A 24,218-nucleotide genomic window follows, 5' to 3' on the forward strand; every position below is an offset into this window, starting at 1 on the left:
CTCACCTGCCTAGAATAAGTTTCTATAACATGGGCATCACAATTGCGTATCAAGCAAATGTGAATTGAAGAGAGGGTAAGACGGCCTAAAGGGAGAGAGCGTTATCAAAATTGTTAAGTTCCAACCAAAACAACCAGACAGAAGTACATCGATAACCTCTCGAATTTACATCATTGGAAGTAACAACCAACATTAGTCTTTTTCTAGAGACAGAAAACTTCATTATTTTTCTGGATCCTGATATCAACTCTTCCAAATCAGAAATGGCTAAAATTCTAAAAAGTATGAGAGGGTCATAAGTATTTCTATTACCATGACTCTTATTTCCCACCCAATGTGGGAAATTGTCCTGGATCTTCAATAGAGGGAGCAGCTGGTGAGCTTGTGCTGCCACCATGGAACCCTCCTCGGAACTGTCCGCGATCACCACGATCGCCACGTCCCCTGCCACGGCCTCGGCCACCAGGACTATAGGACCTTCCACCTTCAGCCGGCTTCAGAAACTCATTGATGCTAAGGGACTACCAAGAAAAAAGGTTCCCATCATGGATGAATATAGGAAGTACTACTAAGAAATAAGGAAAATGAAAGTAGGACATGACATACCTTCTTGACTCGTTCTTCCCTTTCAGCATTTTCTTTTCGCTTAGCCAAATCTTTGTCAGAACCCTATTGAGATACATTAATATTTCAGAGACCAAAAACATAACTTTGGTGAATAGAAAATAAACACGACAAGCCAAAGAGAGGAACCTTACCAACTTAATGAAAATGTCATCATTTCCCTTCTTAATCGAAAGCTGCTGCATAGACTCAAACTCTTTGTCAAATTCGACCTTCCTCTCTTCAGCCTTCATTGCAAGTAGGGATTTGCGCTTCTCTTCCAGTACTTTCTGATACTCTTCCAGAGTCATCTCCTGTTTAGCACACATACAAATAGCAATGGCATCATGATTTTTGTAAATTAAAAGAAATTTCATCTCCAGTGTCATCTCCTATTTAGCACACGTCCAAATGGACATGACGTCATGGATTGGGCAATATGATTTTTGGACATTAAAAAAAATCTTTTGTTACTTTTCCAGCAGTGCCTCATTGCATCCAGCTACTTCCTCCTGTCAGATGGTTTATTACTAAGTGCCAACTGACAGTGGACACATGAAATTTGAAAATTTTGCTTTATCCATAAGATGATGAGCCAACTCCAAAATTGCAAGCCTAGGAAGCAATTAGAGAAAGACCACATTTGCAAGCTTGAAAGGCATCTTTGCTATAGCCATTTCCTTCGCTAGCAATAGGGTTCACACAAATGATCTTAGCAACAACAAATCTTAACCAGCAGTTAGCCTTATTTCAGAACATGTAGAAATAGATAGACGGAGTGTCTGTATCTAGAATTTCCACTTCCCGTTATAAAAGGGTTTAGAACAATAATAATGTATCAATATGCATTAAAATCGACAGGCTAAGGATTGGTGATTGGTGCAAGCCTAAGGTATACATGACTCCTTTTGCTTAGTTGATTCGTGCAAGCCTAAGGTTTACAAGTGTAACTTATGGGAATTTAGGAACATAAAATAGGGATTTGCTTGCGTCCATCGCAGAAGGCATTTAGCAGATGGCCTGTTGCATGTGAGAGCAGCCACACATGCTGACTTTTCACCAGATTTTGTCTTCATTCACGAGATGGCTGCTCTCACATGCAACAGGCCATCCGCGAAATGCCTTCTGCAATGGACGCTAGCAAATCCCTTCAGTAAAACAGCAACATGCATTTCAAAAATAGATCAAACGGGTCAAAATAATCAAATCAACCAAGATTCTTGTAAAAACTCTAAGCTTTGGTTTTCATTCATCAAATAGAAATTAAACAACCCAAACAAGTTTCATATAGTAAGTCCAAATGGGAAACACTAAGGGAAAATAAAATCAGATAACAACTTTAAAATATCATAATCAAATCTATTAAAGCCTACCTAATTATCCCACAAATGATATCTAGCAGAGGTAAGAAATCAATGTGTGATAATATGATCTGAGTAGGCATTAAGTGTGACAAGGGTAGCGATGGTCAGGGAAAACAAAGGTGTAAAATTGCTGAGAAAGGTTAATAGGTAGGAGATATGAGGGCAGGCTGCTAAAATGAATAGAATATGATCCGTACCTGGGAGTGATATTCCGTGCTTCGTACCGTTGATCGTCCACTACAGGTAATAGCAGCGGGAAGAAAGAGAAAGCTAGAGTGAGAGAAAGAGGGGATGATCTCAACTAAGCCAATGTGAGATTAAGGAAAGATTGATCAAGATCAAGAAAGATTAAGATCAGATAGATTAAAATCAAGAAATGATCAGGATCGGGTAGAGAAATGAAGATTAAGATCCAGAAAGAATCAAAAATCAAGAAAAGATCAGGATCCGGTAAAGATTAAGACCAAGATCAAGAAAAATGAGAAAAAAGATCAAGTGGAGGGAAGAGGAGAATGCTTTATAAACCCAACTGATAAGGGTGAAAAGTAAAGGTGAGAAATGAATGTAGGAAGTAAGGAGGAAGAAAAGGGGGGAAAGGGGATGAATGCAGGAAATTAGAAGAAAGAAAATGGGAAAAGGGAGAAAATGGATATAAAAATTAAGAAGGAATGTAGGATGCAAGGGAGTTCATCTTCCGAGAGGACTCTCTCACAAAAGTGGAGGAAAAAAGAGTTGTAAATATCCTCTATGAGTCAAAGGGGTTCCTCTTTCGGTGGGTTTTACAAAGAGAGTCAAAATAATTGACAGCTACACGACTTAAAGAAATTTTTCTCCTAAGAGGATCTTCTTTACAAAGGGTCAAATGGAGAAAAAATTCTCTAGAAGAGGAATAGAATATGATCCTCCAATATTGTTTTTATAAGGGAAGAGTCGAAATTTGTATTTACATAAGAAGCCCTTGATGAATAATGAGTGGTGTTTTCTTTATTTGAGAAATGTAATTAACGGACCTTAGAGCGAGAAGTGTACATCCCCACCAATTTAATAAAAATCTTCTCAAAAGAGGAAAATTTGAACTTGAAGTGTTTTATATATGTCATTTGCATTCCACGCATGTAAGATCTGTTACGAGTATTGACAAGTGAATAAGTGAACAATAAGTAAAACTAGTCTAATTACATTAAATTTCCTAATACGAGCAATACACCCCCCCCCCCCCCCCGCCAACTACCTCCCAAAAAAAAGGAAAAAGAAAAAAAAATCTCCTCTACTTGAAAAGAACTCGGCTCTGTTGAGTATGTGTATCAAGATTAACACATCGAAACTCTTCATCAATGATCCACATACAGGGGTCAGAGGTTCAATCAGCTTACCAACCACAAAAGTATCCATATACAAGCAAAGAATGGTTCTCTTTTCCCCTTTAACAGTTATCTACATACGAGCAAAGAATGATGGCCTTTTCCATCAAGCATGATACTTCTAATAGTTATTTCTCCTAGCAGACATAACCTGATCAACATGCAAACCCCCTATGTCTACTTTAAGCTTATGTACCGGTGGTAGAAAAAAAAACTCATCCCTCTCTGTTACATTATCGGATCCATCATCTTTTTCTATCTTGAACATGTAATAGCTATTACTAGCCTTCCCACTGTTTGGTGATCATCGAGGACTCTGAGGCAACGCATGAGTCCATGCAAACTCATCCAAGTACAGTAACACCAGCAATTAACTAGTCCAACAAAACCCTGAACTTAAAATGCTTGATTCAAAAATTGAATTGCATCAGGAACTTGCTCTATTAACTTGGCTGTAGCCACCCGCTCCTTTATTAGTAATGCTTAAATTTCTTGGAATTGAAGTTGCATCACATTTTAAGCATATTGAAATTTTATATCTTCTTGTGTTACAGTTCCCTCCATATCAGCCCTCATTTGTTTCTCCAGTTGTAGTTGCCAAGTAAATTCTTCAACATACTTTTCCAATTTATTTTTGGCAGCTTGGAGAGCACAAGCTTCCTTTTGCCGTCTTTAAGTTTTTATAGATCTCTTCTAGCAACTTGTCCTCTTCGGACGCATTGAGTAGTGATTGTCATCTTCTTTATCCTCCAATAATGTGAGCAAGCCAAGTATCCGTGGCATCGCGATGTAGGACCAAAAGGGAAGACACTAGACATTGCAGCTCTGGTACCACTTGGTGTGGGACAAGTTAAGTAAACACAAGTGCAGGGGTTCTTAGGCCATGGATTAGGACTAGATTTATGGGTAAAATTTAATTGCGAATCTTTCAGGTTAGGGGACTGATTTAGTTGGTTGACGAGAGCAGGTTTGGAGTCAACAGTGTGGGAACAAGGGACAGTGTGGTGGGAATAAGGGTTGGTGGGTGAATCTTTCAGGTTAGGGGACTAATTTAGTTGGTTGATGGGAGCAGGTCTGAAGTCAACAGTGTGGGAATAAGGGACTGTGACTTTAGATTTTAGGACTTTGTTGACTGTGCTACTGTGACAAGGTTCGAGGATTGTTGGCCTACGATTTAGTTTTTTTTTTTTTTTTTTTTGTTGGACCACAAGGTGTTTGATTGGTGGGGAATAATGTTTAGGCTGTGGCTTGGTGGTAAAGGTTATGGATAAGTGTTCAGGGACTTCTGTTGAGTCAGGAACCAATCAATAATAATTCGAGCGAGGGTAGATGATTGTCAGCAGGGTAACAGAAAGGAAATGGGTTGTGAAGGGAAGATACACATGTCTGGAACTGATTGGGTAACAGGGATTATGTGCAATTTAGGAAGCTACACATTAAGGATTGAAAACGGGAATAAAAAAATTGGTATCAAAGCCTAGGTTTCCTTTATGGCAACTAGAAGAGAAAGGGCTTATAAGGGGAGACTCGCTGATAGTGAGAAAGATGAGTAACTCTGAAACCTGGTCGAGAGGTTGGACGGCTTTCAGATTTACTTAAGGGAGGAAGAGTTTAAAGTTTAAGCGGCAAAGGGCAGTTTATAACGATGGAGGAAGAGGGAAGCAAAGTACATCGCCACCTAAGACCACTCCTAGGGCTGCCAAAGTTAGAGCAAAACCAGGGTTCGACGTATTGCAGTAGGATTTCTACAGGGAGAAAAACGACTAATCAAAGGAATAGAACTCTATTTCCATTTTGATTATAACTCTAAAGATTTTGTTTCTAGAGAAGTGTGACTCTTTTCTAGCTTGGTAGTGTGACTCCATTGAGAACTTTTCTAGATTGGTGAGTTTCTATTCAAGTTGGAATTTAACTTGAGCTAAGTTGGGACGACGATGCAAGAAGAAATATTTCTATGGAATAGATGAACCATTGTTCAAAGCTACACAGAAGATTGATAAGGTTTCGCTGCTCAATGCAGTTGAGTTCTTTTTCTCACAAGCAGGGGAGAATGATGGGGACCATCCTCCACTACGATCAAGAAAGACAAAACTACGAAGCAAGGGTTCATCGAGAGGGGTTTTTTAATGGTGAAATGTGAATAAATTATTATGTAAATGAAAGCAAAACCTGAAGACTGAGATGGTCTAACGGCGAAGCAGAAAGGCATAGATCATATAAAATAAGAAAACAAGGGTTTAGAAGTATCAAAAGACCAAGTTAAACCACATAAGATTCTCTACCACCAAACTACTCAAGGTGGCAAGTGATCTAAAAAAGGATCTCTTTACCAACTCCCAAACGAGCTACCAGATTAGCCTCCATAGTCGCTGATCTCCAAACATGTCAGATCTTCATGTCAAATCCCTCAATGAAACTTGGATCTCCTCTATCCCATGCGCAAAGCGTCATGAGAAGCTAGTCCAGTCTCTCACCCATCAGATAACAGAGGGGGTCTCCCTCAATGATCATCCACTAAATCTGATCACAGGAGGCATATCAATTCCCACTAAGAATCGTCATGACCTCTTCATCAGAAGTGTCTGTCACCAAGTGGCCTAAGGAAAATTTTGCTGATGCAAGATTGGAGAATCAACTCAAGGAGAAACTGAGAATTGACATGGAGAAAACACTAGCAGAAGACAACGCAACTTTAAAATTTGTGTCGCAAGCAAGGTTTTAAATTTCGACCGAAATCCGAAATTTCGGAAATTGCGTAAAGTCGAAACGTTACAGAATTTCGACCAAAATTTCAAAATTTCAATAAAAATTTCGTTTTCCCTGAAATTTCGGTCGAAATTTAAGGAATATCACGAGAAAATCTGGATTTTAGTTATTATTTAATATTATCCCGAAATTTCAGCCGAAAATCGTCGAAATTTGGTAACGGATAAAATAATAGTTCATTTGATTTCGATAGATTTTGTTCGAAATTTCAGGGTTTCAATGAAGACCGAAATGCATTCCGATACAGAAATTTAAAACCTTGATCGCAAGAACTACAATTTCTATTCAAGGAACTGACCATGCTTCTGATAAAAGAGCAAGAGGCTATGGAAAGAGAGGACGTGCAAATTGAAAAAAAAAATCTTTTATTACATGCTCAACAAAGTCATTAATCAAGTCTGGACCCCTTGCGAGTTTTTATGAACGTGCGAGCGGATGCCTGTAGCCCTACGGAGGTGGGCGGACCAAATTTTTTTCCGCCTACGCAGTACAAGGACTACCTCGAGAGAACACCCTCTGACTACATCTCCAACAGACGACATGTGTGCCCGAGTTTACTTGTGCATTGGAAATACATAGCCCATTGAAAGGGCCAACCATTTGCAGATTGTATGAGGATCGGTGCCGACAAACTCCGACTTGTAATGCCAATCATTATATTCAATGAGATCGAATATTTTCAAGCGGAAGAGAAAGGCGGGGACCATCCAAGGCCCCATATTTTAATTTTCAATGAAAATTAGGTCCTTTTAAGTTAAAGTAGGGTTATCATTCAAAAAACGTTACCACAGCCTTTTTCCATCAATATCACTAAGTATCTCATTTTTCATTAATCACTTAAGTTTAAATGCTCAAGGGCAGGGCCATTAATCTATTGGTGGTAGAAAATGTCTATAGACTATGTAGAGAGTTCTAGTTAAGTTAGGAATTCTAGTTTGTTTCGAGTCCGTATTTGGATTATATTAGGATTAGTGGATTAAGTCCAAATTTTATTTGTCTATAAATGTAAGGCCACTTTTAAGAACATGTTACAAAATAAAAGGATTGCAATTTGCTCCAATCGATTGAAACTCGGGAGAAGAACCTAAGAGTTCTTGATCTCTACATATTATTATTGATCCTTGCGCCCCTTAATCTCACCAAAAACCCTTGTATACACCTCCCTGGTGTATGTATCACATTCCCGACATACATCTGCACCCTTCTAGACCTACCCTAAACCTAGTGGAAACATATTTTTTCAATCTAATCACATATTTTAGGATCAAAAAACCAAATCTTCACCCATCCTTTTCACCACTAATGGTCCTTACATAGATTCGTCCTACACCAACTTGGTATTAGAGATGTGCATGTGTAATAACTTTCCATACCCGTGAGTGGCTTATCTTGATGAGAGAAGTAACTAGCCAAAAGCGCAAAATTATCTTTTGCCATTCCAACAAGTGTGATCGCCCCAGTACAACATTGACAGAGACACTTCCTACATAAAAATCTTTAGGATTTATGTATGTGAACCAAGTAAACCATAGGATTTTACATATATATGTAATGGTTACTCACATGTAAGCCTAAGACATTCACGTGGCTTGTGAAGGGAAGAACGAAGTTTCTTTTTAGGGTGTTAGAGGTTGATAAATCCTTATCTATTATCATTTGTATATAATGGGGTGTGGTTTCTTGCCCTTTTTAAGTATCACACCTATCCCTAAAGCAATCAGCTATAGGTAATCGTCTAGACCCTAGGCAATAGAATAAAATCTCAATTACCTAAGCCTAAGGCATGTGGGCGGCATTCAACAAGTCGATAGACTGCTACAAAGTGCATGGGTAACTACGTGAATGGCGTGGACTATAATGGTTTGGGCAACCCTCGGAAAAATACGGACAAAATGGTTTTTAGAGAAGTCCTCTCACAGAAGAAGGGAAAAGAAGCAAAACATGGAAGCATGCAGAGTCAAACATGGAGGCAAGAGAATAAATATTGGAATGCTGCACTATTCTAGTTTCCTAGACGAAATTTTGCCCATCCATGTAGCGATGGCCTTAATTCACCCAATCAATGGGTTTCACTGGAACATGATAATTCCAACGTTTTAAGTTTTGGTTTTAGTTGGCACCGGAAACATTTCAGTTTCGATTTTGGTTGAAAATTTCAGTGGAAATCATGTAAAATTACAGAAATGTATGAAAAGATTTATAAATGATGAAATTTTAAGATCAAACTTCGAAAAATGCTAAAATAAGCACACATACATAGTTAAAATCCATAAAATAAGCACAAAATCCATCCATAATGGCTTAATCACATCCAACGCCTACTGACATCCGTTGTCGCATGTCTGGAACAATAAAGTCAATAAAGAAGTACAATGTAATGAAGTATAAGAAAGTAAAAGTATCAGTCATCCCTCCAAGGACCCCAACCCTATGTCAATACCACATAGAGGTACAAGGTAGAATTAGTCCCATGCCAATCTGACATCTCATATGCATAAGAAACGGATATTTTGTTACGCAATTGTTGCGTACTAAATATCATTTGCTACATTTAAGAAATGAAATGCAAAGTAAAATGGCTTACAAAACAAAACATTTCCCCTTTACATGCTTAGTCAGAGACTTATCACTTGTATAATGCTTAAGATTTCCATTAAAAAAATGATGTTTAGGCTTTGAAATTTGAAATTCTGTGACTCTTCGCATTGAAATGAAAAGTGGGCCCACCTTCGATTCAACTAGAATTGTCCCACAAAGCATGTTAACAAAGATAAAAATTCATAAATGTTTTTTCTGCCTTTGTCACTGGTATTGGCCCACTACTTGAATCATTTGCATTTAAATGACAATTTATCTACAAATGCAACAAATCAAAGGAAAGATGGCAACGATGTTATTTGATTCTTTCGAGTTACAACAGATTAGAGCAGATTTGTTTTGAGAAAAAACTGTTTCATATGTTGTGAATTAGAACATCTTTCTATTTATTTTGTTGTTTCGATCATTTCAGACCAATTTCAATCAAATTTCAGTCAAATTTTCAAAATTTCGACAGAAACAATGAAGTAGAAGTGTAGAACAAATTCAAAAAAAAAAAAAAAAACAATGAAGTAGAACAAATTCATTGAGATTTTATTTCGTTGAGGACGGAAACAGAAACATTTTGGTCGTTTCGGGTTGATTTCGGTGGAAATTTAAAACCATGAATAATTCTATGACTACTACACATTCATGTAAAGATCATGTAAACACGGTGTGGTATGACAAATATTTCTAATAAAAACATGTAAAGAGTAATACAAGATATCATACAGTGTGAGTCTAAACATTAGTAATCTAAACATTTCTATAAATTAGTTAAGAAATGATGTGTTTTGGCCTGCTTAGGGTCGAGGAACGAAACCCATAATTTGTTCTTACCATTCTAGAGAAAGAAAAAAGTTTCTATATGACTTATAGGTGGTGTTGGTTCAATCAGCCATCTGAGTTATGCATGATATAAAGGTGACAAGGTAATTGCCTAGACAATTGTCTACTATCATAGCGGATTTCTTACGATAGTAATAGCGGAAGTGGTTTTAGCTTTGGCAATGGACCCAGATTCAATAATTACACAATAACATGGGATGCAATGATAACAGAGCACCACTCTACTATATGAAAAGGTCCGATTATTTTAATGAATTTATCTCTTTTTAGTCCGTCCAAGAAGCATCACACATCATCTCAATCAGACCAATTAGAGACCAAAAAGGCAAAAACCACTTAGAAACAAGACATAAACAAAGACGACTTTACCTTGTCTTCTGGTTCCTTCTCTTCTGTCTCATTAACAGGACTTTCCTTGATCTCCTTGTTTGCATCTAAAGCCGGTACATCTTCCTGTTCGGGCTGTTTCTCAGGAGTCAAGATCTTATCTTCTGCATTTGCAATTTCCTCAGGTTCCCTAATCATCAAAACCTCAGACAAAATTAGCACAAGTCTGTATACCACAGTCCCATAAATGAAATGTGTGAAACCTCAAACCCTAACAATACATATAAATATATCAATTTGAAGTAATGAAACAAAATCAGCATACCCAGATAAACAAATAGACGAGAACACATAAAAAAATTAAAAAAATGACAAAAAAGAGATAAAATCAATGCACTTAACTGTTCAACTACAGCATCAATCGGTGTCCCCCAGTTACCACGACCCGCACCCTCCCGCTTAATTCCGAACCTCCCACGGTTTGTACCACTATGCCGATCAAACTGCCTACGTGAAGGCCGCTCCGAGTCTCCTCCAACCTCTCCATCTCCAAACCCATGCCTTCGATCACCACGGAACAATTGGCGTGGCGCACGATAGCCCCCACGCTCCCTCTCTGAAGGCTTGTTCACACCCCCATCTTCACCACCACCACCACCACCATAGCCATTCTCATTCCCATTCTCATTTTCATTCTCATTTTCATTGCTTCCAAAATCCCTATTACCACCTCCGCGTCCTCCCCTACCACGCCCACCACGCCCACCACCACCACCACCACCACCATAACCACTTGAAAACCCATTATCATTTCCATTGCTTCCAAAATCCCTATTCCCACCAGAGCCCCCTCCGCGCCCGCCCCTACCACGCCCGCCGCCACCACCAATTCGCCCACCGCCACGTGGACCATCACCATCATCATTCCTAGCCTCCTTAACTGACATAACCCAATAAAAACAAACCCATTTTTTTTAATGGCAAAAAATAAATAAACCAATTAAATAGAGGCATAACCAAAGATTTTATCTATTTAATCATAACAAAAAACCATTTCAAAAAAAAATTAAAAAAATAGAGGCAATTTATAAATAGGTTTGTGCTCATATAGATTTGAGACCAAATAGTTCTGATTACATTCAAATCAGATATTTCCAAATCAAAAGCAAACACTAAAACAAAAAAAGAATAAAGAACGAGTTACCGGCTTGAGAGGGAGGGATCGGCTTCACCGGAAGCTTCGCCGGAGGTTTCACCGGTGCCGGAGGAGCGGCATTGGCTTTCATGGCAATGATTTTCTGCTGCTGTTTGGCAATCAGGTGGGTCGGATCGTCATTATCGTCGTCTCCGAGGAGATCAAAAGGGTTTAGGGTCGTCATTTTTGGAAAGCGTTATGTAGAGCGAGAGGATCGACCCGGTAGAAACCCTAACCCTAGCTTTTCTGCAACTCCATGAGTATGAAACCCTAAGTATGGTGAGATTTTCGTGCCTTTATGGATCGGAAGCTGATTAGGGTTTTTTTTTGTTGAGAGCGGCGTGGGAAATGAGGAAAAACCCTAGACCCTATCCAATGAGTCCATATAGCGAAACCCTAATCTCCTCACAAGGGATTATTAATTTATTATTTAATGTGCAATTACAGAAAAGGCCCTTTTCTTCTAGCGAGTAACTACAAAAGTGCCACTATTTTATGAGGCCCACCACATGAAAAATGATGGCCCACCTTCTCCGCCCAACCCATGCATTAGGGTGGGTGCGTCCCATCATTCTACAAAGATGGAGACACACCGTTTTACACATTTTGTATGTGATGGAACCTGCCATTTTATGCATACTACGCATGAGGAGGTGGGTCCACTCACTCTTCCCAAACCTATGCACTAGGTAGAGACCGAGAGTAGACCTGGGAAAAACGGGTCAGTAAATTACTGACCCGTTCAAATTTGACCCGGCCCGTACAGGCTCCATCAAAATTGGGCCGGGCCGGGTGGACACAACGTGAATAGGTTGTGCTCCCAAAAAACAAAGTGTACTGTATGGACTAAGCCGTCCATATGATGGAACACAGCGTAAATAGGTTGTACCCCAAAAAATCATTTCAATAGTATGAACCTAGCCATCCGATCTATAGAGGTTTCTATAAATAATAATATAATAATATGCAATTCCTCCATAGATCAGAGGGCTAGGATCATCTTATGAAAATGATTTTTTGGGCAAAACCTATTTTCATTATGGTCCATCACAGGGACGGTTTGGAGCATCCTATTATAGTATGGCAATAAAAACAGCAAAGAAAAAAAAAAAAAAAAACAGGTAAGCCGCAGGTCCACCCAGCCCATACTGGTGCGGTCCGGGTTCACTATTTAATGAACCGTAAGATTCTGGGTTAGTGACCCGGCCCGTACCACCTGGGACCCATATGGGTTTGGTGAAATCCGGCCCAGCCCTCCCGTTTCCCAGGTCTAAGGGTGAGGCCTACCATTTTACACCTCAAAATACTAGTTACAGTAGACACTCCCAGCAACGAGGTGAGCTCAATTAATAGTGGGTCTTACACTCTTACTGTTGATTGATCCGAACAGTTTATATGGTGGGCCTTACATATAAAATCCCTTTCAACCGATTTTGTCTTATTCATTTAATTCGTATGAGGTGGCTGCTGTCTCCTGCAACAGCCGGCCACGAAATGCGTTTTTGCAATGTTCCCTAGCAAAATCCTGTTTTATAGTTATAGAAATATTTTCATTTATAAGGTTTTTAATAGTCAAAGTGAAATCCAAATTTATAAGGTTTTAAATAACCATGGCACCACCTAGGTTTTCCTATTAACTATCGTATGGTCCAAGGGTAATCACTCTTCATTAATGATTACCAGTCAACGTTGCCTGGGCTTGAGCAACTGATCGCCTTGGAAAGAAAAACGTTGTCATGGTTCACTTGCATAACTTATTCTAGTGTAAAAATGTACATATTCGGATTTCGGTGGGGACCGAAACCAAAATTTGGTGAAATTTCGGATTTCGCCCTTTGCCAAATTTTGGTAATTTCAGTCCGAAATTTGGATTTAATGTCATTTTATTTTTTTAAAAAAATTGTTACAAAATTTTGGAAATTCGGTTCAAAATTTTGTAAATTAGGTCCGAATTTTCGAACTGATCGAAATACCAAATTTTGGCCCGAAATTGGTACCGAAACCTAAATTTAAAACCATGGTCATAAATACACAAAATGGGGTTGCCTGGGGAATAAAAGGGAGCGAATATCTCACTTCCCTTACTCAAATTTAAAACAGAATTATACAAATGGACATGTTGAAGTACGATAGTAAATCGGACAAGGTTGCTTTTTATTGAAGGCAACCGCTAGTGACCTTTCCTAGCCTCCACTCAAGATTTTATTCTCTCAATTACCAAGCATGTCTCTCTATATTGCAAGTTGTCTTATCTTCAGAGGGAGGTCAAGAATTTTATGTGCAGAAGCCCATCTCTTGCCAAATACTCCCTGTTTGGAATATTTAATTGGGTTTATGGCCTTTAGCTGAGAGGCCGAAGAAAAATGGGAAGAGGGGTTCATCTTGATGCTAGCCTTGAGATACCTTAGCCCTCCAACCATTCCTAAAGAAATAAAGAAATGCACACTGAATGAATACTCTAATCCTCGTTTAAGACCAAAACGAAATTTTCTCAAAGAGACATATCAGAGGAGGCCATTTGCTATTGTTATAAGCCTTTCCAAGGTCAATCTTGGTGTCCAAGCGCCTTATGCTAGCTTTATGCACTTCATTGATGGCATGGAATCACCTCTGTTGGTTCAACTACGGCCGTGTTTGACAACTATTTTTTTTTTTTCATAAAATACTAGCTTACCAAGTGTTGAGAGAGGGGTAAGGAGAGCAAGGGAGGGAGAGAAATGAGAGGGCATGAGTGAGGAGATAGTGTGAATTGGCTAAAAATCAGGGAAACAAAAACTCCATTTTCAGTAGAATTTTTCTTCTCCCTGTTTTTCGGCCAGTTCTCACCCTCTCCTTACATGTTCCTTCTCAAGTCTCTCCCTTGCCCACCCCCATGCCCCTCTCCCAGCAACCAAAGCTATTGGAGAGCTGAATTTATACTCCATACCAAGGAAGCAGGATTCTTCCCTGGGAGCCTTCGATTCCCGCTTCGATTCACGTTTCGATTCCCGCTTTTGATTTCCGCTCTGGCAACTTTGAGTAGGATTCTTCTCTGGGAGCCTTCGATTCCCGCTTTCACAGGGTGCAACTTCCTAGATTGATTGCACCTTGATCCTCTCCACCTACATGCTCCCTCTCTCTCACTCACACACGATTTCTTCTCAGTTTCTCGGCTTTCTTTTTTATTCTCAATCAAAACCAGCTCTTCTTCTCTCTTCTTCGTCATTTGCAACAACTATTTAACAGCCATAGCTAAGATAGCAGCAACCTTAACCAATGAGTATCACTATTCATGTCAATCTGTGTGTCTTTCTGTTGGCACGCTATATTGCACTTGGCTTGGTGAAATCTTCATTTCTCAATAAATTAGTGTAGCCTGCCCCTCTTTGGGAATCAAAGAGCGAATTGCCCTTTTCCGCCCACACGGATTGGAATCCTAGGGGGAATTGACTTGAATCGAACCTAGGATAGGGCCTCGGACCCGTAGATGACTTTGTTAAGGCAGCTGCATCACCGATGGGGCAGGTAAGCGTCTTGGCTACAAAAACGGAAGGTGTTAGGCACCGTACCCGCCTGAAGGTTCCGGTCTCCTAGTTTCTATTTTGCTATTTAGAGAGTTCGAATATTGGAAAAGTGAGTTGAGTCCTAAGAAAATCCAAAGAAAGTCGTTTTATTCATGAATTCTGGCTCATAAGTGCTTACATTGCTAAAATGGAATTTTCACCAGTTTTTGTGATCTCAAACTAGTATTTTCGTTCGCAAAATCTAGTGATTCGGCTAGTTCTCAAATTCAATTTTCCCGGGGCCACCCATGATTTGCGATCTCAAACTAGGATTCTGCAATCTCAAACTTGGATTGTGCGATTGCAAAATCTGAAAATCCCAGCCAGTTTTCAAATTCAACACTCATGATTTTCGATCTCAAAACTTGCACGTAGTCACAAACATTCTATTTTGCCATCGCAAGATCTGGGCTTCTCTCCAACTTGAGGCTTCAGTCATCTTCAGTGCGGGAGGGTTCCTAGAATAGCTTATTTCATTGATTTTAACCAGGAATTTGATAAGTGATGCTGAAGTAACATAGAATTTGGCATGATTCCTCATTTTCCATGTGAGAAATCATGGGAATCATGGATAATCCAACCCCAATTCTGATTATTCTTGTCACCATTGCTGTGGAAATTGCAAAAATGTAAGAAGAAGCATGAGGAGGAATAGGAGGAGGAGTAGGAGAAGAAAAAGAAAAGGGAGAGGAGGAAGAGACATAATGAATTTAACCCTAAACTAATAGCCTAATTAAACTAAATCAGATCATGGGGGAGGCCTTGAGATTTAGGTTCTAGAAGATCCTAATTCTCATGGCTTCCCCCTCTAATCTCAAGAATGTCAGGCAAGATTAATAGGAATTAAATTATCGTAAAGAGAGAAATTTACGTCCATGTGATGTTCTTTGTGCTTCCGAGGTTTCATGTGTCTGAAGGGGCGCGACTCGACTCCTCAGCAACTCCTCTCTGAGAGTCTAGCTAAAAACCTCTTTAGGAAAGGTCAGGCATTCACGTTGTTTTTAGGCCCCGACTTCTTTCCTTGTAGTTTTCTGCTATAATCCTAGATTGGATCTCGGCTTTTCTGGCTAGAATTTATTCGGATCTCATGAAGAAATTGATGTTAGAAGTCCCTCTCCCCTCTGTCACTAATCGAAAATGCCTTTTATAGATGTGAAAATTGGGGAAATTCTTCTCAAATTTCAATGTGGGATTGGGTTTATGGAAACTTTGCGAGGACGAGTAATCTCGCGGGTTTGCGAGTAGTTATCTTCCTCATGTTACAGTAAATCAGATACAGTGTACCAATTACAGTTTACCAGATATGTTGTACAAGTCACACATCGAAAATTTCCGCTTGGTCTACGTGGTGTCTTGACACGAGCCACAATTATTTTGTCTCTCGCAGGTATTGCGAGGACGAGTTATCTCGCGGGTTTGCGAGTAGTTATCTTCCGCAGGTTTAGCAGGGTTGAGGTCGGTCACGAGTGTAGTGAGGATATGATCACCCACAAGTTTAATGGGGATCGGGTCTCCAACAGGTTTAGTGGGGACTTGGCCTTCCGCAGGTTTAGCGGATTTATGCTTTGACCATGTAGCCTGTGGGCAAGTTTCACGATGCTGGTATATTTTATGTGCCAATTTTATGCACCAGTTCATTATGTCAGACATTGTGCCAGTTTGTATAGAATTGCATGATATGCCAGTTAGTTCAGTTTTGCTATAATTATCAATGATTATCATGTTAGATATTCATGGTAAATAATTTTATAGAACTTGTCTGTCTCATTGGGCGTTAGCTCACTCTATAATATTTACTTACAGATGCTGAACCATAGGAGAACTTGTTCTTGCGGGTTTCGGAAGCGAGAGGATTGCACACTAAATCTTATGTCAGTTATTAGAGGGGCGCTGATATTCCCCCCTCCTCCCCCCGCCCCCCGCGGTGGCGGCTGGCTAACGTTAAACGTTAGGATATGTCACTTTCCCACTTGGATCGTCCTATGGAGTTGGTCGTACACTAACATTAAGGCCCAATCGTAAGCCCCACCGATTTTTTTTCAAATTGAAGCATGCCATCCACAACATAGGATGATCCAAGCCGTCCATGGTTTGGACCCTCCAATGGTGTGGTTCGTACAGTAACATTAAGGCCCAATTTAGGCCCCACCCATATTTTTGAAAATAAAGTGTACCGTCCAGGCCATAGGATGATCCAAGCCGTCCATTTGATGGGCCATAACGTAAATGGGATGTGCCCCGCAAAAGGGTTGGCCCATCAAATGAATGGTTTGGATCATCCTGTGGTAGTAAAGTAACATTAAGGCCCGTCCACAACATAGGACGATCCAAGCCGTCCATGGTTTGGATAATCCTATGGAGTTGGTCGTACACTAACATTAAGGCCCAATCGTAGGCCCCACCGATATTTTTCAAATTGAAGCGTACCGTCCACAACACAGGATGATCCAAGCCGTCCATGGTTTGGATCATCCTATGGTGTGGTTCGTACCAATTTAGGCCCCACCCGTATTTTTGAAAATGAAGTGTACAGTTCAGACCATAGGGTGATCCGAGCCGTCCATTTGATGGGCCACAATGTAAATAGGTTGTGCCCCAAAAATCATTTCCGTAGGATGATCACAACCCTACAATCTATAGAGGTTGCATAAGATGTAGTTTTTATTTAGATCGGAGGGCTAGGATCCGCCTATGGAAAAATATTTTGGGACGCAACCTATTTACGTTTATGGCCCATCAAATGGACGGTTTGGATTATCCTATGGTGTGGTATGGGCGGGGGCTACGTTGTTCAAAGATGGGCCCACCATTCCACCAATGGTTTCTGGTGGGCCCACTACAAGAAAAATAGTTTTCGTCGACATTAGCCTGCCAACGTTCGGTAAAAACGTCTCTAATACTTATATATATATATATATGCACCGACGTTTGTAAAATAGAACGACGGTGAGTGCGCTAGTAGCTTACCAAGCCTACAAAATACACCGTATTTATTTACCAACATTTTAAAAACGTCACTAAAGATTTGTGTTCACGGACGTTTGCAATAATGTAAAACGTCGGTAACTAAATGTGTATTTGCGTTGATATTAAGCGACAATCATGAGCGTCGCTGTATATAAGAACCACCGGCATTTTCCCGGAACATCGGTGAATCGAAAAAGACTAAATCGCGCTTCCTAAAATTTTCCTGGTGAAAATCCCTGTTTTCAAAGGTTGGGACTTGGGAGAAGGAGAAGAAGGAGGGTCGGCTGACACACGGGCCAGACGCATCAGGGCTCCATGAAATCCCACCACCCCCACCATCGAAATCCACGGCCACCACCACCCTCTCTTTCCCTACTTCTCATCTCAGCTCTCCCTCTTTCTCTGATCTGTGGAAAAGTAGGGCCCGATTAGGGTTTCGAGGAAAAGAAGGAAAGAGGGTTTGGAGAATTTCAGAAACTGCTAGAAGAGAAGAAGAGAGGAGGAGCATTTAGGGTCTTTGGAGAGGAGAGTGATTAGGTTTTAAAAGGAATAGAAGAGGAAGAAGTTGGTTGCAAAAAAGAAGAAGGGGCTCAACTATAAGGTATTGTTCTCCACCATTCTATCATCTCCATTTTCATTAATTTGTCCCTGATTTTTTCTTTTTTATTCATGTCCGAAATCTATATTTCCATCTCATTTTTCAGCTAATGAAATCAATATTTTTATCTCATTAATTTGAAATGGGACAAGTTCCAATGTGTAAACTAAGAAGAAGGGGCTCTTGGTTGAAGATATTCTTCCCCAATTAAATCAAGTCTGTACCCTCAATGAAATGGATAGGTTTTGGGAGAACCAACCTCCTACTTGAGATTTAGATATATTGTGAAAAACCACCCAGCTTCAACATCCCTGTTCTGCTCTTGATTACAAGACCTGTATTTCACCCAAAATTTGTTGGCTCTGTCCAATTTAATGCACTGCAAGTTCCACAAATCCAAAGTTCAGCTGATGCCCTCAATATTCGAATTCTTTGGATGTATCCTGTAGTCACTTTGGCTCAATTTCATAGGTGGAAACTATGCTCTCAGCTGAGAGTAATATTAGTACACAAATTTAGAAACCAGAGTCCACTAGCCTGAACAAGAGAGGATTAAATCTCTTCAAATCTAATTCAAAAGTCTCACAACAGATAGGTCCAATCACAAAGAGAAATTGTTTCCTAAGAAGCCATCCGTGACAATTGTAGCTTGTCTGTCTAATTGGTCTCAATGCAGCCAACAACATAGGAAGCTTAATACACATAGTGACAGTTCTTCTCATATAGCAACAATCATGGATCCCTTTTTTAAATGTGAGTATTACATGAATTCCCAGCTTCAGGAAATCAAAGTCAAACAAGCCAAAGTAGTGTTGTTTGATACATTTGATTTAATGCCTTGGGTTTCAAAGAGAATTCCACTTGGAAATTCTTTTATAACACCTCTCTAGATCAAAGAGTATCATTATATTACTTTCGCAGATCTGTTTTATTTTGCACAAGGCAGTTGGTGAAGTTTTTTGTGTCTTTCAATTATCCCCTCCTAATATTTAGTATTCATTCAATAGGATGTAGCTCATTGTCCAATACAGTGTTGCATTAGGTCCCATCCCAATTTTGATCTCCTCATTTTCAAATACTGGCTCCACCAGGATTCATTTGATAATCTGCTCCAAAAAAATACAAATTTCTTGTAAGAATTTAAATATTCATGAGCTCAATTATCTGTTGGCTATCTGCGGATTTTTTTTTTTCGGGTCTTGTTTTCTTTTTACATGCTATAATCTGCAACTGTTGTTCTTTTCAGTTATTTAGTTCATATTAGCTCAGGCTTAAGCATCAGTTTGAATAGGTGTACTTCTCTGCCTTGAGGCAAGTTTATTTGTGGATGCCTATAAGCTTCAGGTACATTATGAAACTTCACAATTTCATGAGTCTTAAGTTCGACTTATCTCAATTTCTTCAAAACTGTGTGCACCTATTTGCTACTAAAATCGCTATACCCATCTTTATTAAAGCTTAGTAGCAGAAAGAAATTTCAGTGTGCTTCTCTTTCCCAAAACCCTCAAATCCATGAGTTTTGCACTTAATATGTCAGGTGTAAGCAATAGACGTCACCTTCTTATCAATTTCTTCTCGAAACTCAATTATGAAGTTTACATACATTTCTATTATGCAGTTTGCATGGATGTGATTCCATAGTTTGGGGGCCAGACTCACGATAGGTTTCATGTTGTGACCAACTTGTTAGTTGCTTAGTTAATCTAATAGTTGTTTGATTTTTTCCATACTTGATTTGCTAGTTGCCATAGCAGTTTCGCTTTCATCTTCATCACCTTGGCCGCCCCTACTGCCTTCTCGCATTGTCCTTCACTTTCCCTGCCAATTCACTCATCACCGGTAGCAGGTACAACTCTTTGGCGAATTGTGGCTACTGGTGTTGCTCAAGCTCCTCTTTGGATCTCCTTCTCTATAGGATTCAAGGTCGGAGCCTACACGATCGGTGAGATTATTCTTGTATTATCAGCTACTCCATAGACACTTGTTTTGCTGCCCTTTTCCTTTTGACCAGCCCTCCACCTACCCATATCTTTAACCATGGTTAACCTGCCCTTGTTATAGTTTCTTTTGGGTCCGAGTGTTGATTATTTTTACATTTTCAGTTTGTGGATACCCAAGTGAATACCCAAGTCACAACACATCCTTTATACCACATTGGAGATTTCTCTAACAAATTGTTGCTTTAAATGAATTGGGTTGGAGATGTCAGCTTTCAGTTGGCAATAGGTTGAGTGTTAAATGTAATTTCTTAGGTTTAATTAGTTTTGGAAGTTTTGGTATTTGTTGGATTCGAAAATAAAAGCTTGATTATTAATCCTTAGAAGTTAGAGATGTTCTCTGCCGGAAATGGATGATGGGTTCTTCAGGTGTATCATAGTACCATTTCAACATTATCATGATCATGGATCATCAATATTAGTGATTTCTCCCATTGTTGTGGATGTGGAGATTGATTATCACATGCTAAGCATAAGCACACAAAGTGTGTACTGTAGTATAGATATACAAGATGGCTGTTGTGACCATGAACCTGGCTACGTGGAAGTACAGGGAGTCCCAAGTTACAATACATCAGTTATACACTTGTGGTGATGACTCTAACAATTTCATTGATGAATACTGATACTTGCTTATTTGTTTATTCAGGTTAGAATCTCACTTACCAAAGGAACCCATTTAGATTTTGATATTATTTCTAGTAGATTTTGAGAGCTGCTCCTCATTTATATGACAACTCAGCCCAAAGATGAATTCCAAATACTATCTAGAGTATGTTACTTCATGAACCCAATATCTGCATTAAAGTAGAATAGCACTTCATCTATAGAATACAAACAATTCTCCAAACTCTACATTTAGTGGGACTTGGCATCTGATGGCTTCTATTGATCTGGATGACAACTCAACGACACAGTGGTTGTACTTTTTCCAGCTAAATTTTGGGGTTCATGACCATAAAGCACATGCAGGTTGTGATCATCGTTGGTTGAGTTGGTTGGCTTGTTGTTGGTGATTGGTTAGTGTTTGGTTGGTTGTAGTTAGTTGTTGGTTTTCGGTTGGTTCTTGGTTGGTTCATTGGTTGGGTTGGTTGGTTTGTTGACAAGCAGTATTCATTGCTTAAGGAGGAAAAAAGAAAAATACGATTGTTACATTCAATATAGCTCTAGGATTCCATTAGTAATTCATTTGGTTTAGAATTATTACCATTAACAAACTGAATGTGTTTAAACTTGTAAAGGAACCCCCTTCATTTGAGCATTATGTGTTGGATGGCAAGGGCTGAGACTCAATAATTCTGAATGTCTAGAGTTATTGTATGACCTGAATTTTTTTCGTCTCTATTGATAATATTGCGTTTTTGCTTTCGCAGCTTGTTTGCAATCAGTTTTGCTAATGGAGGATTGGATAGAATTTCCTACAAGGTAAATTCATATCAGAACTTGCATAGAACCATTTTTTGTTAGAAAATTGAGATTCAATAGTTAAAAAGACCGTGTTGCCTAAGAATGTGTAGAGATAAACACCTAGTTCTTTTGACAAGTTCTTTGCTTGTGAAACCGTCCTCAAAAAGTATATTAGTGCTATCTTTCCTCGATCCTGACGTTGTCATAAATAATATCGAGAACCTATAGCTGAACTCCTTATCTTGGTGTTTGTCCCATACTTGGTCTTACAGATGTGTATGGCGTGAATGTCACGGAAGTAGAGACTTACTATAATGGCTTTGTGATTCACTAGCAGTTTGATTTCTCTTAAAAGCATATTTAGTTAATTGTGAGTTGATTTCTCTTAACCAGTTGATGATTTACTTGGCTTGTTTTCATCACACTAAATGGATATCCTACTAAATTATCTAAGAATATTGATTTTTTATACGGTGGAAAAATGAATGATTGGCATTATCAATGTTAAATTCTCCAATCAAAGTTGAAGGTCGAATGAAAGGCCAGTGCATCTGAAGATATGGATTTTTCTATGGTAGCAAAATCAATGATTGGCATTATGCATGCTTCTGAATTTTTTGTGTTTGAGATCAGTTCATCAACATTCATATCATTATTACTTTTTTATAGATAACAGAAATTGTATTACTAATAAAAATGATTACAGCAGGGGACAAGAAGTCCCGCTCATACTTCGTAGTCTCTAGTTTTAGTACTATGGTATTGCCATATTGGCACCTATAACTTCAGGCATTTTGTAAAAGGTTGTCTGATTTGATTTTCTTTTCTTTATTACAATTTGGACCAACTGGCATGTGAGTCATGAATCATTCCTAATTTGTGTATATACCAGAGTTCTTAGGAGATCTATAGAGCAATCCTAACATGATCGAGATCCAACTTGGCAGATCTATAGAGCAATCCTAACATTCAACTTTGGGCCACACGGCGGGTTGGTTTTGTGTTACATAGATCATTGATTTTGAAAATTAGGCTTAGCCATGTGGAGCAATCCTAACAATCAAATTCTTAGAAAAACTTGTGTTATGTTGATCGCTGTGAACCAACCAATTACTCCAAAAGCTTAAGCTGTTGGAGTTGGTGTTATTTAATCATTTGTACTTCGACACTCCCCCTCACATGTGGCCCTTCTTTGTTTTTTAGGTTGGCTGTGCATGTGGATTTTTAATATCAAGGACAGGTTGGGTTTTGACAGTACCTGCCATGAGGCAATATCTCTAATACCATTTATCTCTAAATTCATATCAGAACTTGCATAGTTCCTGGAACTTTTTTTTTGAATGATTAGCAACACTATTCTCTCTATTGAGAAACCATCTTCCGAAGTCCAGAAAAATGATGTAATATTGAATATGACAGTAAGAAAGCCCCTTGACAAGTCCTTTTTGGCCTTCAAATTGAGGTTTCGACACCCAAATATTAGTGAAAAGCATCATGATTTTATTTCCAACTTGAGAACAGCTCAAGGGAACCTTCACCCATTCGAAGGAATAGAGGTCATATACACTCAGACATCTATCTAATTGGTTACAATGACTATACAATACTAGTTTTGAAAGAATTTTATCAGTTTCTTTAGGTTTATCCCCATCTCAAAATGAATGTGCTTGTAGGGTGGAATTTTGGTTGGTAGGCTCCAATAATTGGTTTTAGAGTTGTATGTATAGTTTCAAGAAATGATCATCATATTTGTATTATTTTGCAAGAATGTCACCGGTGTGTACTTCCACTTATCACTGTCTTGTACTACATGTTATAATAGATAGTCTACTTATTTGCCTCTAATTGTTTGCTATTTTGCAAATGAAACCAAAATCCATTTATCTTTGCCTAGCAAATTGAGGTTAATTATGGTTCTTTCCATATTTATGATGCATTGTTTCTCGTTGACTAGTGGAAACAACTATCTTTTTAACATTGATAATACATATATTTCTAATGATGAATAATTGTAACCAGTTTTTTATGTATCAGGTGCAATAGCTACACATGATTTTCAAGCTTTGTGGCTCTCCTTCAGAAGAATATTGAAATAAGTCATAGTTGATCTGGCTGAACATCAAACTGCTTCTGCTACATTGAGGACTGAAGTGAGTTATTATGTCATATTAACCATTTTCTTCTTGTTTATTTACTTTGTTCTATGTAACATGATATTATGTGATGTGGCTAATGACATGGAATGTGCTGCATTGAGGATTGAACTTTTGTTCAAATGTTAAATGTTTTATGCCGCATAGGTATTCACTTTTGATTCTTAGATCATTTGAAGACCATTTGTCTGTTGCTGATTTCGGCTTTCATGATCCTGTGGTTTCTAAGATAGAGTACAGAATCTACAACTCTCGGTTTCATCAGAGTGAACCTGAGGATCTTGATCTCAAACTGACATACAATTTTGTTTGAACTCCTCTTTAGATTATGTTCTTAATCACATCAGTGTGCTCATAAAACTTCCATTTCTTTGGAGCAAGAATGCATGTATATATCAAAGAATGCACTGGCATGATTTTGTTTGAATGCCTGTAGCTAAAGATTGTATCCCATATTACAGGTATTACATGTTATTTATATAATAAGATTGTATCCCATTGTAGTGTGA

At 38.9% G+C, this 24,218-nt stretch overlaps 1 protein-coding gene and 1 long non-coding RNA gene across 3 annotated transcripts; one reads left to right on the top strand and one right to left on the bottom strand.

Annotated features, from left to right (window-relative positions):
* Positions 1–101: 101 nt before the first annotated feature.
* Positions 102–11,448, bottom strand: LOC143851659 (RGG repeats nuclear RNA binding protein A-like). Its single transcript, XM_077361141.1, has 6 exons — positions 11,055–11,448; positions 10,253–10,790; positions 9,893–10,040; positions 759–917; positions 607–669; positions 102–521 (listed from the first exon to the last, which is right to left on the bottom strand). Exons 1-6 carry the CDS (start codon positions 11,227–11,229, stop codon positions 321–323), a joined length of 1,284 nt encoding a protein of 427 aa, XP_077217256.1. The 5' UTR covers positions 11,230–11,448; the 3' UTR covers positions 102–320.
* A 6,161-nt stretch (positions 11,449–17,609) lies between these two features.
* Positions 17,610–24,218, top strand: LOC143851668 (uncharacterized). Of its 2 annotated transcripts, XR_013236446.1 has the most exons (4): positions 17,610–18,155; positions 21,523–21,574; positions 23,591–23,706; positions 23,857–24,218. It is a non-coding gene; the product is annotated as an uncharacterized LOC143851668 (long non-coding RNA). The 2 variants fall into 2 exon arrangements; XR_013236445.1 differs by having other exon boundaries at positions 17,615–18,155; positions 23,591–24,218.

This window comes from Tasmannia lanceolata, unplaced genomic scaffold (assembly GCF_043159265.1).
Source record: "Tasmannia lanceolata isolate RefF3 unplaced genomic scaffold, GAP_Taslan_0.1 ptg000003l, whole genome shotgun sequence".
Taxonomy (NCBI): Eukaryota; Viridiplantae; Streptophyta; class Magnoliopsida; order Canellales; family Winteraceae; genus Tasmannia; species Tasmannia lanceolata.